At 35.8% G+C, this 17,545-nt stretch overlaps 1 protein-coding gene across 1 annotated transcript; it reads left to right on the forward strand.

Moving 5' to 3' along the window:
• Positions 1-15,532: 15,532 nt before the first annotated feature.
• On the forward strand, positions 15,533-16,855 carry TGIF2LX (TGFB induced factor homeobox 2 like X-linked). Its single transcript, XM_081792360.1, has one exon. The coding sequence runs from the start codon at positions 15,682-15,684 to the stop codon at positions 16,393-16,395; it is 714 nt and encodes a 237-aa protein (XP_081648486.1). The 5' UTR covers positions 15,533-15,681; the 3' UTR covers positions 16,396-16,855.
• Positions 16,856-17,545: the final 690 nt, after the last annotated feature.

Below are 17,545 nucleotides of genomic sequence, written 5' to 3' on the forward strand. Positions count from 1 at the left end.
AGCGTCCGACTTCAGCCAGGTCACGATCTCGCGGTCTGTGAGTTCGAGCCCCGCGTCAGGCTCTGGGCTGATGGCTCGGAGCCTGGAGCCTGTTTCCGATTCTGTGTCTCCCTCTCTCTCTGCCCCTCCCCCGTTCATGCTCTGTCTCTCTCTGTCCCAAAAATAAAAAAATTAAAAACGTTGAAAAAAAAAAATAAATAAAAAAAAAAAAAAAAAAAAACTGAGAACAAACTGAGGGTTGATGGGGGGGTGGGAGGGAGGGGCGTGTGTGTGATGGGTATTGAGGAGGGCACCTTTTGGGATGAGCCTGGGTGTTGTATGGAAACCAATTTGACAATAAATTTCATATATTGAAAAAAAAAGGTTATGCCTGAAAACAATTTTCCTCCTGTATTATAAAATCCTCCTCATGAGAAGATTCATCACTCTAGGGATCTTATGCCTCAGGGACCCAACTTCTGAGATACAATAGTTGTCACTTCAATGTGAGGCAGTTCATGCCCATACATCCCTGCTTTGACACATGCCACAATCTATAAGCATTCTTCTTTGGTATGTTCCAATTCTCTCCTTACTCATAATTCACTTTCCATGGCATCTCATAATGTTTAGATCAATGAGAAAGCTATTAACACAATAGTTTTTTTCACTTTCCCTTCTCCATTTCTACCCACCTTTTTGGATAGGATATCCCTTGGTCATTTTCAGGGCATCCCCCTATTCATGCACTGCTCCAAAATGCTCAAAAGTGGTGGAGGAGGAGCCAACATGGCAAAGAAGTAGGGGAATCCATACTTCCTGTGTCTCTCAAACAAAGAAGCGCTGAAACCAAAGGACTTTGAACCTCAAGAGTCTGGGAGGAAAAGAGACTGAGTCTATGAGGGAGACACTGGGACAACCTGATGGGCCATAGGTCGGTGATTGGGGACTCAGGGAGATAAAACAGACCGTGTGGGCACGGAGGGGAGGGACCCCTTTTGGGGAGAGACAAAGGGAAGAGAAAGAGTGGCTGGGAAAGCGTAGGTCTGTATCTGGACAAGAGAAAAACCTCTGACTGGGATGGAGAGGGATTCCATCCCTAACTGTGGGGCTTTCTTCATACAGGGGCCGGCTGTCCTATTCGTGCACCTGGAGAGGAGGGGAGCCACCCCTGGGTTCGGTGGTAAGTCAGGAACATAGTCCACAGTAGGAGAACTGGTCACCTCCCTGAAGTGCTGCAACATAGGACAAAACCAGCCAGGACCACATATCGGGCAGCATAGAGAGGTGCTTCCCTAGTGCCAGGGGGCATGGAGCGGGAGTTTAAATCCCAGCCAAGCGTCAGGGCATGGGAGTTGACAGAGCGAGACAGACCACCACAACTACACCTGCAGTTTAGTGAAGACACCTCAAACAGAGTGATTTGAGACACCTGTCTGTGGAGAAGAGACTCGGGGTTGCCATTTTTCTCCCACCACCACCAAGGCGTGGCCTCAGGAATTGGACCTAGGGGGGCCCACAATGGAGGTGGGACCAGCCGACACCAAACCATGCACCTCCGTGCCAGGTAACTGCTTATCTACTGGAGCGGGATAGATGCTGAGGAACCAGATGGCCCCCTCCTCCAGACCAGTGCTGCTGCCTTGCCTGGATTAATTCTAGGACAATTCTTGTTATTTAGATATATTCTTAGTTCTTTTTCTCCTTCTTATCTTTCCTTCCTCTAGTCTGGTTACTCTGGTTGTTGGTTTATTAAAGCATACATATTTCATCCATTCCTTTGATACATGTTCTACACCTCCTTCTTCCCTTTACTTTCTCTCTCTTGGAATAATCAAGCTATATAGTTTCCCTGTTGGGGAAACTTTATCTTCATTTTTCCCCCACCTCCTTTTTATTTTCCTTTCTCTCTGGATTAAGCCGTATAGTCTCTCTGCCTGGTCAATATTTATTTTTTTATTTTCCCTTGCCCCTGTCATTTATCTTTTTGTATGGGCTCTTTCATCAGCACCACCACCACCCTGTTCTTTACGTGTAGCTGGTGTTTCTGGTTTTTTTTTTTTTTTTTTTTTTTTTTTTTTTGCTTTTGGATTACATTTGGTTTGGTTTGGTTTGGTTTTGGTGGGTTCTTTATTTCTTTTATTTGTATGTTTGCATGTTTTTGTTTCCTGTTTGTTTTACTTTCCAGGGCTAACTCAAGGAACAAATCAAAGCACACCTGGTGGAGGGCCCAAAATATCACTGTGAGTAGGGAAATAAAATAACCAAAGTCCCAACAACAGAGAGCCAATAACACTTTCCAAAAAAACACATCCTGAAGGGCAAGGCCCCGGAAAGTGTATGACTTCCCCTTTAATATAACAGTGCGCACAGGTGCAGAGCACATAACAAACTTTTAAAACTCATAAGGGACAGAAAACTAGCCAAAATGATGAAAAGGAAGAATTCTCCTCAAAAGAAATTCCAGGAAGAAGTGACAGCTAAAGAATAGATCAAAACAGACATAAGCAATATAATCAAACAAGAATTTACAATAATAGTCATAAGGTTAATGGCTGGGCTTGAAACAAGCATAGAAGACAACAGAGAATCTATTGCTACAGAGATCAAGGAACTGAAAAATATACATGATGAATTTAAAAATGCTATAAATGAGGTACAAAATAAAATGGAGATGACCACAGAGTGGATTGCAGAAGCAGAGGGGAGAATAGGTGCATTAGAAGATAAAATTATGGAAAAAGTGGAAGCTGAGAAAAAGAGAGGTAAAAAAATACAGGATCATGAGGGGAGAATTAGAAAATTTAGTGATTTAAACAAACAGAACACTATCCATATCCTAGAAATTTCAGAAGAAGGAGAAAGAGAGAAAAGGGCTGAAGGTGTACATTAACAAATCATATCTGAGAGTTTCCCCAATCTGGGGAAGGACACAGACATTGAAATCCAAGAGGCACAGAGAACTCCCTTCAGATGCAATTTGAATCCATCTTCTGCATGACATATCATAGTGAAACTGGCAAAATACGAGGATAAAGAGAAAATTCTGAAAGCAGCTAGTGACAAACAGGCTATAACTTACAAACGTAGACCCATAAGAGTAGTAGCAGACCTATCTACTGAAACTTGGCAGGCCAGAAAAGAATGGCAGAAAATCTTCAATGTGATGAACAGGAACAATATGCAGCCAAGAATCCTTTATCCAGCAAGCCTGTCATTAAGAATAGAAGGAGAGATAAAGGTTTTCCCAAACAAAAACTGAAGGAATTCATCACCACTAAACCAGCCCTACAAGAGATCATAAGGGGGACTTTGAGAGTGAAATGTTGCAAGGACCACAAAGTACCAGAGACATCACTAAAACTATGAAACTTACAGAACACAATGACTATAAAACCCATATCTTTCAATAATAACACTGAATGTAAATGGACTAAATGCTCCAATCAAAAGACCCAGGGTATCAGAATGGATTAAAAAAAACAAGATCTATCTATTTGATGTCTACAGGAGACCCATTTTAGACCTGAGAACACCTTCAGATTGAAAGTGAGGAGATGGAGAACCATCTATCATACTACTGGAAGTAAAAAGAAAGCCAGAGTAGCCATACTAATATCAGACAAACTAGACTTTAAACTCAAAGCTGCAACAAGAGATGAAGAAGGGCTTTATATAATAATTACAGGGTCTATCCATTAGGAAGAGCTAACAATTATAAACTTCTATGCACCAAATTCTGCAGACCCAAATATATAAAATAATTAATCACAAACATAAACAATCTTATTGGTAAGATTATGGTAATTGCAGGGGACTTTAATGCTCCACTTACAACAATGGACAGATAATCTAGACAGAAAATAACTAAAGAAACAATGGCCCTGAATGACACACTGGACCAGATGGATTTCACAGATATTTAGAACTCTACATCCTAAAGCAGCAGAATATATTTTCTTCTAGAGTGTCAATGGAAAATTCTCCCAGATAGATCACATACTGGGTCACAAAACATCCCTCAATAACTATAAAAGAATTGAGATCCTACCATGCACACTTTTAGATCACAATATTATGAAACTTGGAATCAACCACAGGCAAAAGTCTGGAAACCCTCCAAAAGCATGGAAGTTAAAGAACATCCTACTAAAGAATGAATGGGTCAACCAGGCAATTAGAGAAGAAATTTAAAAATATATGGAAATAAATGAAAATGAAAACATAATAATTCAAGCCTTTTGGGATGCAGAAAAGGCAGTCCTAAGAGGAAAATACATTGCAACCCAGGCCTATCTCAAAAAAAACAAAAAACAAAAAACAAGAAAAATCCTTAATACAAAATCTAACAGCACACCTAAAGGAATTGGAAGCAGAAAAGCAAAGACACACCAAACCCAGCAGAAGAAGATAAATAATAAAGATCAGAACAGAAATAAACAATATAAAATAAAAACAAACAAACAAAAAAAAAAACAGTAGAGCAGATCAATGAAACCAAGAGTTGGTTTTTTGAAAAACTCAACAAAATTGATAAACCTCTAGCCAGGCTTCTCAAAAAGAAAATGGAGAGGACCCAAAAGATAAGATCATGAATCCATATGGATTTATTATAACCAATCACTCAGAAATATAAGAAATTATTTGGGAATACTATGAAAAAGTATATGCCAACATAGTGGACAACCTGGAAGAAATGGACAAATTCCTAAGCACCCACACACTACCAATACTGAAACAGGAAGAAATAGAAAACTTGAACAGACCCATAAGTGGCAAAGAAATTGAATCAGTTATCAAAAATCTCCCAACAAATAAGACTCCAGGACCAGATGGCTTCCCTGGGGAATTCTACCAGACATTTAAAGCAGAGATAATACCTATCCTTCTCCAGCTGTTCAAAAAAAAATAGAAAGGGAAGGAAAACTTCCAGACTTATTCTATGAGGCCAGCATTACTTTGATTCCCAAACCAGACAGAGACCCAGCAAAAAAAGAAAACTACAGGCCAATATGCCTAATGAATATGGATGCAAAAATTCTCAACAAGATACTAACAAATAGAATTCAACAGCATATAAAAAGATTTATCCACCATGATCAAGTGGGATTCATTCCTGGGCAGGAGGGCTGGTTCAACATTCATAAATCAATAAATGTGATACATTACATTAATAAAAGAAAGGTAAGAACCATATGATCCTGTACATAGATGCAGAAAAAGCATTTGAAGAAATACAGCATCCTTTCTTAATAAAAACCCTCAAGAAAGTCAGGATAGAAGGAACATACTTCAACATCATAAAAACCATTTATGAAAAGCCCACAGCCAATATCATACTCAATGGGGAAAAACAGAGCTTTCTCCTGAGATCAGGAACATGACAGGGATGTCCACTCTCACCACTGTTGTTTAACATAGTGTTAGAAGTCCTAGCATTAGCAATCAGACAACAAAATGAAATAAAAAACATCAAAATAGACAAAGAGAATCCAAAGTTTCACTTTTTGCAGACAATATGATACTTTATATGGAAAACCCAACAGATTCCACCAAAAGTCTCCTAGAACTGATACATGAATTCAGCAAAGTGGCAAGTTACAAAATCAATGTACAGAAATTGGTTGCATTTTTATACACCAATAATTAAGTAACAGAAAAAGAATTAAAGAAACTGATTCCATTTACAATTGCACGAAAAATAATAAAATATATAGGAATAAACCTAAACAAAGATGTAATATATCTGCATGCTGAAAACTAGAAATCTTGAAGGAAATTGAAGAAGACACAAATAAATCGAAAAACATTCCATGCTCATGGATTCGAAGAATAAATATTGTTAAAATGTCAATACTACCCAAATCAGTCCACACATTCAATGCAATCCCAATCAAAATTGCACCAGCATTCTTCTCAAATCTAGAACGAACAATCCTTAAGTTTGTATGGAACCACAAAAGACCCTGAATAGCCAAAGTAATATTGAAGAAGAAAACCAAAGCGGGAGGCATCACAATACCAGACTTTAGCCTCTACTACAAAGCTGTAATCATCAAGACTGCATGGTTTTGGCACAAAAACAGACAAAGAAACCAGTGGAAAGAATAGAGAACCAAGAATTGGACCCACAAATCTGTGGCCAAATAATATTTAACAAAGGAGGAAAGAGCATCCAATGGAAAAAAGACTGTCTAACAAATGGTGCTGAGAGAGTTGGACAGCAATATGCAGAAGAATGAAACTAGACCACTTTCTTACACCATTCACAAAAATAAACTCAAAATGGATGAAAGACCTGAATGTGAGACAGGGAACCATCAAATCCCTAGAGGAGAAAGCAGGCAACAACCTCATTGACCTCAGCCACAGCAATTTCTTTCTCAGCACATCTCCAAAGGCACGGGAATTAAAAGCAAAAATTAACTATTGGGACCTCATCAAGATAAAAATCTTCTGCACTGCAAAGAAACAATCAACAAAACTAAAAGGCAACCAACAGAATGGGAAAAGATATTTGCAAATGACATATCGCATAAAAGGCTAGTACCCAAAATCTACAAAGAACTCACCAAACTCCACACCCAAAAAACAAATAATCCAGTGAAGAAATGGGCAGAAGTCATAAATAGACACTTTTCCAAAGACATCCAGTTGGACAACAGACACACGAAAATATGCTCAATGCCACTCATTATCAGGGAAATACAAATCAAAGCCACAATGAGATACCACCTCACGCCGGTCAGAGTGGCTAAATGAACAAATCAGGAGACTATAGATGCTGGCGAGGATGTGGAGAAATGGACACCTTCTTGTACTGTTGGTGGGAATGTAAACTGGTGCAGCCACTCTGGAAAACAGTGTGGGTGTTCCTCAAAAAATTAAAAAAAATAGAATTACCCTATGGGTCAGCAATAACGTTACTACTATGCTAATGCATAGGGACACATACACCCCAATGTTTATAGCAGCACTTTCAACAATATCCAAATTATGGAAAGAGCCTAATGTCTGTCAACTGATGAATGGATAAAGAAGATGTGGTTTATATATACAATGGAATACTACTTGGCAGTGAGAAAGAATGAAATCTGTCCATTTGCAGCAATGTGGATGGAACTGGAGGGTATTATGCTAAGTGACATAAGTCAGAGAAAGACAGATACCATATATTTTCACTCATATGTGTATCTTGAGAAACTTAACAGAAGACCATGGGGGAGGGGAAGTGGAAAAAAAAGTTACAACAGAGAGGGAGGGAGGCAAACCATAAGAGACTCTTGAATACAGAGAACAAACTGAGGGTTGATGGGGTTTGGGGAGAGGGGAAAATGAGTGATGGATATTGAGGAGGGCACTTGTTGGGATGAGTACGGGGTGTTGTATGGAAACCAATTTGACAATAATTTATAGTAAAAAAACAAAAAAAAAAAACAAAGAAATAAAACATATGTCCACATGAATACCGGTACATTGTTTTTGTAGAAGCTTTATTCAAAATTGGTAAAACTTTAAAACAACCAAAATATTCTGTAAATAACTGGATGTTTAAATGAACTATCATAGACCCATACAATGGAATATTATTCAGCACTACAAAGAAAAGCCTATCAACCCACAAAAAACATGGGGGAGAAACTTAAATACATATTACTAAATGAAAGAGGGCAATCTAAAAGGGCTATATACTTTATGATTACAAACAAGGCATTCTGGAAAAAGGCAAAACTATGGAGCCATTAATATCAGTTCTTTCTGGGGATTTTGTGGGAGGGAGCGATAAACAGATGAAGCACAGGGAATTTTATAGGACAGTGAAACTATTTTGTATGATACTATACTATTGGATATATATCATTATTCATTTCAAAACCAATAGAATATATAACACCAAGATTGAACTATTTTAGAGCCATGAAAATACTATGTATGATACAATAATGATAAATACAGATCATTATACATTTCCCAAATGTATAGAATGTATAACACCAAGAGGGAGCCATAATGTAAACTGTGGGATTTTGGTAACCATGATGTGTCATTATAAAATATAAATGTAATACATTTGAATAATTAACGTTGCAAGAATACTAAATATGAAATTCCTTTACAGTTATCAACAGCATGTGGAATTGGTTTAAAAAGAAAAATAGTTAAATCGAATAAAATAGGGTCCAAAAGTATATTCATACATATAATTCAACAGATTTTCAACATAGTCACCAAGAAAACTCAATGACGAAAGGATACCTTTTCAACAAAACATATTGTAACAATTGAATAGGTGCATTAAAAAAAAAAGAAGGGGGCACCTGGGTGGCTCAGTCGGTTAAGCGTCTGACTTCAGCTCAGGTCATGATCTCACGGTCTGTGAGTTCGAGCCCCGCTTCGGGCTCTGTGCTGACAGCTCAGAGCCTGGAGCCTGCTTCTGATTCTGTGTCTCCCTCTCTCTCTGACCCTCCCCCACTCATGCTCTCTATCTCTCTCTGCCTCAGAAATAAATAAACATTAAAAAGAAGAAGAAGAAGAAGAAGAAGAAGAAGAAGAAGAAGAAGAAGAAGAAGAAGAGGAGGAGGAGGAGAGCCTGGTGGCTCAGTTGGTTGAGCGCCGACTTAGGCTCAGGTCACGATCTCACAGTTTGTGAGTTCGAGCCCCGTGTTGGGCTCTGTGCTGACAGCTCAGAGCCTGGAACCTATTTTAGATTCTCTCTCTCTCTCTCTCTCCCTCTCCCTCTCTGCCCCTCCCCAGTTCGTGCTGTGTCTCTTTCTCTCCACAATAAATAAACATTAAAAAAAAAAATTAAAAAAAAGAAGAACTTCAACAATACTGTGTATCATGCACCAAAATAAAATATAACTCTAAATGACAAATGGACTTAAATTCCTACCTACAATTTTAACCCTAGGCAAAAGCTTCTTTTTTTTTCTTTTTTTAGGCAAAACGTTTACACACATAAAGTATGAAATGCATAAAAACAAAACAACAAATTAGGTTTCATAAAGATTGAACACTTTTACAATTCAAAGGACAATGTTATATAAATACAACATAAAAATGGATAGAGTAAAACATTTTTTGAAAATATATTTAACAAATGATTTGCACATCTAATATTTGCTAAACTACTTTCATCCAATTAAATAAAAACATTAACAACTCAATAACACAGACATATTTTTGAGTATATGAAATATTTGAACAGAAACATTTAAAAAATAATTAGATGGTAACAAAGGAGAAGAAACAATGCTTTACTTCTAAGGACAATGAACTATGGCTCTTGAGCCAAATACAGCTTATTTTTATAAATAAGGTTATTTTGGCACATAGCAACTCTCATTTGTGTAGTTATTAATGATGACTATTTTTGCACTACAGAGTTGAGTAATGCCCAAGAGGCCTTATGACTCCCAAAGCCAAAATATGTACTATTAGGATCTTTACACAAATTGTTTGGCAACATCTGTTTATCTAATCACTCAGAAAGTAAATACATATTTTAAAAATACCACTTAATACTCCATAAAATAATGAAAGTAAAGAAACTTACCACTCCACATGGTGGCAAGGATATAGAGCAAATAGACCTATCAAACACTGCAGATGGAAATGTAAAATGGTACAATTATTTTGGAAAACAGCCCACTTCTTCTTTATTTTTTAAATTTAATGCTCAAAGAATTTTGTAAAATTGTAGAGTTCTTGTGTACTTTTAACTCAGTTTTCCATAATGATAATATCTTAATGTATGATAATAATCTTATTATTTTAATAGCACATTATCAAAATGGGGATGCTGACTTTTGTATAATGCTAAAAACTAAAATACAGACCTTATTCAGATTTTACCAATTTATTCAATTGTTTGTGTATACAGGGAGAGATGGCAAAATAAAATTAATTCCAAATATTCAAAGCAGATAATAATGGCAAGACTGTTTTGAATATTTGGGAGGGGTAGTTTTTTCAGAGCTTTCTTTTTACCCTGATGACTAGAGTAGAATCCTAGGAAATAAATGCTATTAGTCCCCTTTCACTAGTTAACTTTTGAACAATGTTGAGAAATAGGCAATTTTACTCCACATGTGCATGTTCTTATTATGCACTTGAAGATTCCTCAGTCAGTCAAGAATCACAGTAAGGTACACGCCCCCTTTCATCTTTGTTGAGTGGAGTAAAATGTTTCAAAAAGTTCTTAGTCTCACTGTGCACACCTCTTCCTGATGCTACATAAACTGTTGAGAGACTAAGGGATTTCATGCTCTTATACTCTGTAACGCTTCACTTTTCATAGCTATTTGGGAATATAACATTTAAGTGTGTGAATTCTTTCTTTGACCCCTGATAGTATATTTGAAGATTTCTCAAAAAGGTTTATTTTATATAGAGTGTATTCTTCTTATCTCTCAAAATAGTGAGGATTTAAATTTTTTTTTCTTTTTTCTATACTCACAAGAGCACACACACACATGAAGACACAAGCATACCACATCTTTATATGTACAGATATATTTGGCTTTGTTTCTCTTTCTTTACTTTTTCCAAAATATGACTAATAATTTGCATACTATTTTTCATTGTTCTTTTCACATTCTAAGCTCATCCACGTTAATGAATGTCTATGCCATCAAACAATTGCTAGATTCTTTTCAATCATAAGGAAATGCCATTTTGTTTAATCAATCCCATTATGTTGGAAATAATGCTTTTAATTTTTCACAAGTATATTTAATTCTATAAAAACTACTTTGTATATTTAATCTCTATCATCTTATAAAATAATTTTCTTATGCTCAATTTCTTGAAGCAACATTCCTGGGTTAAACAGTACAGTAAACCTTATTTTTTTTTTTTATCCATCCTGTAAAAACAGCTCTAAGAAGGCTCTGTCCTTTTATACTACTACCAGAAATATATCAATATGCTTATTACAACATACAGACTCTAAACAATGTACTTTTTATAATTTACTTGGTCTTTGATTAGTTGATAGGAGAAAACATTACCAAATGTTCTTTTATATGTGTACTGTTGATTATTATGAAAGCTAATAAAATTTTTAATATATTTATTGGTCATTTATATTTATTCTTTATTAAATTGCTCATATTATTTATTAATTTTTCTATTAGGTGACCAACTCCCTATTCATTTCAAGGGGCATGAAAATGATGAGTATACTAAAACATTGACTACGATATATATTGTCAATATATGTTTTTTGTCTTTTGTCATTAATAAAAAAATGAATGCTTGGGGTACCTGGGTGGTTCAATCAGTTAAGTGTCCAACTCTTGATTTCAGCCCAGGCCATAAGCTTACAGACTGTGAGTTCACGCTCCACATCAGGCCTGGACTGACAGAGCATAGCCTGCTTGGGATTTTCTCTCTCCCTGCCTCTCTGCCCCTTTCATGCTTGTTCATTCTCTCTCTCTCTCTCTCTCTCTCTTTCTCTCTCTCTCTCGCAAAATAAATAAACTTTTAAAAAATTAAAAAAAAAGTGTATGCTTATGGAAGTTTTTGTTTGCCTTCAGGTTGAGATTTTTCATACAGAATATTCTAAATATTTACATAACTACATTCAACAATCTTTACACTTGTGATGCTTTCTGCTCAATTGTGCATGAATGTGCCCACGCATGTGCAATAGATAAAATCCCAATACCCAACTTCATAGTTAATGGTAAAGCAAAACTATTCCTTTTTTTCACAGGATAGTCACTTGTTGAAACTTATCCTTTCTTCTATGGTTTGGTCACTCTCATCTTCATTCCTCTTGTTTAAAGTACACTAAATTAATTTGCCAGGATTCTCCACACTTTCTATCCATACCACTTTACCAATAGAATGACTTTAAGGATGGCTCCCTGTGTGTTCCTTCAATTTATTTAAAACAACAATATCTAGCAGAAAGTATCCAAAGTTTGTGGTATATTCTTTGCAACGTTCATTATTTTCAGGATGAATAGGCATCTATCATCAATAATATGAAAAGCCATACCTATCTACTACACAGTACCATTAAGCCCTTAAGACTGTTGCCATATTTTGTTTGCTTCATTTATCTGTTTTTTGATTACCTGTTTGTCATGCTGTTTTAATTTCTTTCTACTTTAAAATATAGTATATTATCTAGTATGAAAAATGTTTCCACATTAGTTTGTTTTTATCCAAAAAATATTATAGTATATCATACATTTATCCCTCCAGATTAATTTTAGAACTATTTTCCAACATGTATTGTAAAGTGAGAAGTTTACAAAGTTTACAAAGAAGGAAGTTGACAGTACTTGTGATTTTGATAGAAAAGAGTTGCAAAGAAATATTTAAAGAAAAGTGACATAATTAAAATGTTGAGAATCCCTATATAAAAAGCAAATGTTTTGCCATTTATTAAAATTTCATTTATGTTCTTAAATAGAATTTAATACTTGTTTCAGTATGATCCCTGCATAATACTTTCTAATTTTATGCACAGGGATTTTATATCATTACTCTTGTCATGATTATGAGCTAGATTATTTCTCCAATATATTTTATAAATAATAATTATTGGTATATGTTAAAACTTATCATTTATTTGTTTGTGATTGGCTACATCACCTAACTCTTATTATTTATAATAGTTTCTCAATTGATTTTTAAATATTTCCTAAATGGCAAATCAAGCTATCAATACATCATACTATTTTACCCTCTTTTCTTATATACATAACATTTATATTTTTTTGGTTAATTCCATTGGCTCCATTGTCTAAGCAATGCTGCAATAGTAAAAATTGACAACTTTGCCTTGCTCATGAAATTAAAAGAACCATTTTTTTTACTAGTAGGTATGAATTGTGGTACTGGTGATTTTTATCTCCTTATGAATTTGACTTATGTTAAGGAAGGATTTGTTGTATTTACCAGACCTTTCTACATTTTTTCTTCCTAACTTGCCACCACTCCTTAAATTTTGGAAGTTTATAAATGGCTTTCTGAATGTTTCTTCAATTCATTTCAAAGTGTAAAATATCTGGCCAAAATTATCCAGATACTTTACATTATGATAAACTCTATGCACTTAACATTTTCTATTTTCAGATTTGGCAAAGTTCCATTACCATAGCATTAATTTTTATTTCTCTTAGGTCACTGTGTTTTGTTTGAGGAAAAGTTTAGTTTTAGTTTTAGGTTGTTGTTTTCAAATTGTTTTTGCATTACTTCATTTCTTGGAAGTCAAAATATAAGCTTTTCTTTTTTTAACTCTGCAGATAGACTAACATAATTTGGAAAATAGAATACATAAGCTTATATTCAATTATAAGTAGATTACTAGAAACAATGAGCAGCAAGGTATAAAAGACTTCAGTCTTCTCATGCCTTATATATTTTGAAAATTAAGGTGCATATTATAGCATAATACCATCTTAATTCATTAAACAATTATGAGAAGACACTTTTCAGAGTCATATATCCCTATTTTCAATAATATCCTCCGGCTTGTTATAAGAATCAATGAAGGAAGAAAAAATCTTATAGAAACCATTTCGATAATTTGAACTCCTTAGAAGTTTTAAAGAAATGGATGGAAGGAATCCATTGCTGTGTTAAACATCTTTTTAATTCATATTTTTCATCCTCAAAATTTTAAAGAAAGATAATAAGAGTTCTATACAGTGTTTCTATTGTTACATCATGAAACAAAACCATTTTTTATCAACACTAAAGGGATTCTTCCAATTTTTCACCTAATTTCCAAATTTTTCTATGTCCCTATAGCTGTTATTAAGGAAAAAAATCTTCAAATTTTTTAGTGATAATTTTGAACCACTATGATATTCCTTTTCAAAAGGGATTAATAAAGGAGTGATTGAAAATCAGGAACCTAGACCATGCCATTTAGAATTAAAGATGTACAATTTTTTAAATGTTTATTTATTTTGAGAGAGAGAGAGAGAGAGAGAGCAAGCTGGGGAGGGGCAGAGAGAGAAAGGAAGAAAGAGAATCCTAAGAAGATGACAGCAGAGTGTGACACTGGGCTCAAACTCATGAACCACGAGATCATGACCTGAGGCAAAATCAAGAGTCTTTCCCTTAACCAACTGATGCACCTAGGTGCCCCTAAATATATACAGTTCTGTCAATACTTCAGCAGAGATCTAAATCTCAAAAATACATCAGCAGAGATCTAAATCTCAAAAATACAAGGAGCATCTAGAAGTTACAAGTGACGAAGGATAAGTTACTAGAAATCATACTGACATACAAGAGTAGTTTCAGTGAGCCTGGGCCATGAATGTATTGGTGGGAAATAACTAAGCGAAGTGAGTTTGCATTATGAAGAGAAAACATTATCTTTTGTATTCCAGGAGACCACAAGACCAATGGAAGTAGTAGCATTCTCAGAATATCCCAAAGGAGACCTTCAATTGTAGCCAACACATGCACTTTCTGGTTATTGGGAACTTTGCTAAAATTACCATCAGATTTGATTGTGTATTTCAATAGATATCCTTTACAATAAATTTTAAGCTATGAAAGTAATCACTGGTAAGCTTACCAAAAACCAAAGGATCAGTAGATAATATTCTTATGTCCAGCCCAGTGACACCAAATAAGAACTCTTAAAGGTAAAATGATATTGTCCTTGCCAAATTGGAACTATAGATAATATATGATGCTTAATAAGGAGACCTGGAGTTTCCTCTGAAAACCCTCTGAAATTAGAAATAAGTAATACTATACGTTGTCTGTAAGAAGTCAGAGTCCATGATTGTCTTCTAAATTGATCATCATATTCTTGAAGAACACTTGTTTTCAGCTATCTGAAATTAAAATGTACAATTTACAAATTATTGTCATCTGGTTCAAAGCTAATGGCTGGGTGCTTAAACTATCAAGAAAGATTTAAATAATCTAAGTGTGTGATCACCATATTTCTTGAATCCTATCTTGTTCCATGGTTTTGGAAGACCCCTGAATTGCGACTGAAGCTTCAAAGAGAATGATCACAACTGGATGTCAAAGCCCAAAGTGCAGACATAAAGATCCTCGTGGCATAATGAAGTCATGTCAAAGTTAAACCTTTCAAGGCCATAAAGAAAAATTGAAGGGACAAAGTTTCAAAAGTAACTGTCTAGTTAAAAATTACTCTTAAATTAGCTTCAAATATGGAAGGGAGGAGTCAGGGTACACTACCTACACTCTCCTTTTATTAAAGTTAATATTTAATAGATTGTTTCTGATATATGTAGATGAGTCAATAATGCAATTATAAGGAAAAAAAGGAAGAACGTTATCAGAGTGAAGTCAAAAAGGAAGAAAATGAGGAAGCTATGCATAAGCCAGATGTAACCAGTAGAATTAGAATTCATTAGTTAACAGAAACTTGTCATAGGAGCAAAGAAATAAAAGTCTGGAAAGCTTTAAACTTATGAGGTAAAAACAAGTGAATTTGAATCTATGAAAAAAAAAAGAAGGAAAGGGGGAAGCAGGAAAGGGGGGGGGATGGTCAGGACATAGGACAGAAAGGATATGACATCACAAAGCCCACTGGCTCAAAGCAGTTAGGAGCACTGTTTATCTGCTTGGGAAGTGAAAGGTGAAACTTCCCCTTAGAGACCTGTCCATGCCTTCTTCACTGGTTCTCCCAAACCCACATTAATCCTAATTCAGCCATTCCTAATTCCCAAAAGAGTGAAGACAGTACTCATGAACATGGAAGACTCTGAAGAAAGCCCAACAGAGAAGCAAAGCCTGGCTCAAGGCACCTCAATCACATTGAATAGTGACACTGGTACAGATAAAGTTCTTGCCTCACTAGAGGGCAAGAGGAAGCGGAAAGGGTACTTGCCAACTGAATCAGTGAAGATTCTCCGTGACTGGCTGTATGAACACCGGTTTAAGGCCTACCCTTCAGAAGCAGAGAAGCGAATGCTGTCTGAGCAGACTAATTTGTCTTTCCTGCAGGTCTCAAACTGGTTTATCAATGCCCGCAGACGTGTTCTTCCAGAAATGCTTCAACAGGATGGAGATGACCCTTATCAGATCACCATGTACCACCAAAAAGGCAAGTCTGCTGATATGACCCATAAGCAGAACACAGATTCGTCTATACAGGCCAGGTCAGGGCCCAGAGATCCAGACAAGATGCAGTGGCTGCCCCTGAACATCCCTGTAATGGACCAGCCATTGGAGGAGAAGCTGCTGGATCCAGAGTTGTCTACAGGCCAGAAGCTCACCCCAAAGGCCCAGCCAAAAAAAAAGGTCAAGATTTCTACTAATGAGCCTGTGCTTATGTCATCTTCCAAACCTGTGTTAACAGAAGAGTACAATGACTTCAGCAGCTTCCAGCTGCTGGTAGATGCAGCCGTGCAAAAGGCTGAAGAACTGGAGCTACAGAAGAAGCAAGAGTCCAATCCATGATATCCAATGTCCCTAAAATTATCAAGTAGTTAGTCCCTTGTCTACAGCAGTAGATCTATTTGTGCTCCTCCAACTAATGAATAGTTTTATATTTTATAGAGACCTTTGCCTTCTAGGCGTTTCATAAGAACCATTACTAGCTATTGGGACCCAATTCTGCTAGATATTTCAGTGCTTCCAGATGGACTTGGCATCAACACTAAAATAAAGATATCTTCTTTACTTCTTCTACTATCTCCTAGGTTTAAAGGCTTCAGACAATCAGACCAATATACCTGAGACTAGACACAGTATTGAGACATCGTCAGAAGCCTTGCTTTGGCTTTTCTAATCAGACTTTTTGATCCCAGGGTTGCTGCAAATACCACAGCACCAATATTTCTCCCTCTCTCTAACTTTCCTTGTTGATTAGCATGAATAATGGAAAAGAAAGGCTCTATAAAAGATGACTATAACAGCACTGGTGTCATTTTAATGTTGGATTTTTTGTGAAAATTTCAACTTTATGTTTTTCTTTGTATAGTTTATTGACAATCTTCAGGAGTAGCTATTTTTTTTTTTTTTTGCAGAGGGTAAACCTAAGAGTCAAAATACAGTGAATTCATAAACATGTTACAGATAAGGGTGCACTCATATTTGACATACTAGTGAAAAAGTATGCAGTAAGATACAAAAATTCTACATGGTAATTTTCAGTCGTTAGTTCCAGCATAGTTGTTTTCAGAGGATACTTTTTTGTTATTTATTTATTTATTTATTTATTTATTTATTTATTTATTTTTGAAGGGCTTAAACAAGTTTTTTTTTCACAGTTTTGAAATCCAACATCAAGGTGCCAATTTGGACACATATATACTTCACAGGAGGATATGTACTTCACAGGCTAGAAATCCAACATCAAGGTGCCAGTTTGGACACATTCTTATCAAGGCGCTCACCTCTTGGTTCATAGACAGCACCTTGTGTCCTTGTATGATTAAAGAGGCTAGTGCTCACTGAAGCATCTTTTATAAAGGCATTTACCCCATTCATGAGGTCTCCACTCTCATGACCTAAGCACCTCCTAAAGCCTTATCTCTAATCCTATCATCTTTGGGATGACTTCAACACATTAATTTCAACATATGAATTTGGGGGAGACACAAACATA

The sequence above is a fragment of the Panthera onca genome, chromosome X (assembly GCF_046562875.1).
Source record: "Panthera onca isolate mPanOnc1 chromosome X, mPanOnc1 haplotype 2, whole genome shotgun sequence".
NCBI lineage: Eukaryota > Metazoa > Chordata > Mammalia > Carnivora > Felidae > Panthera > Panthera onca.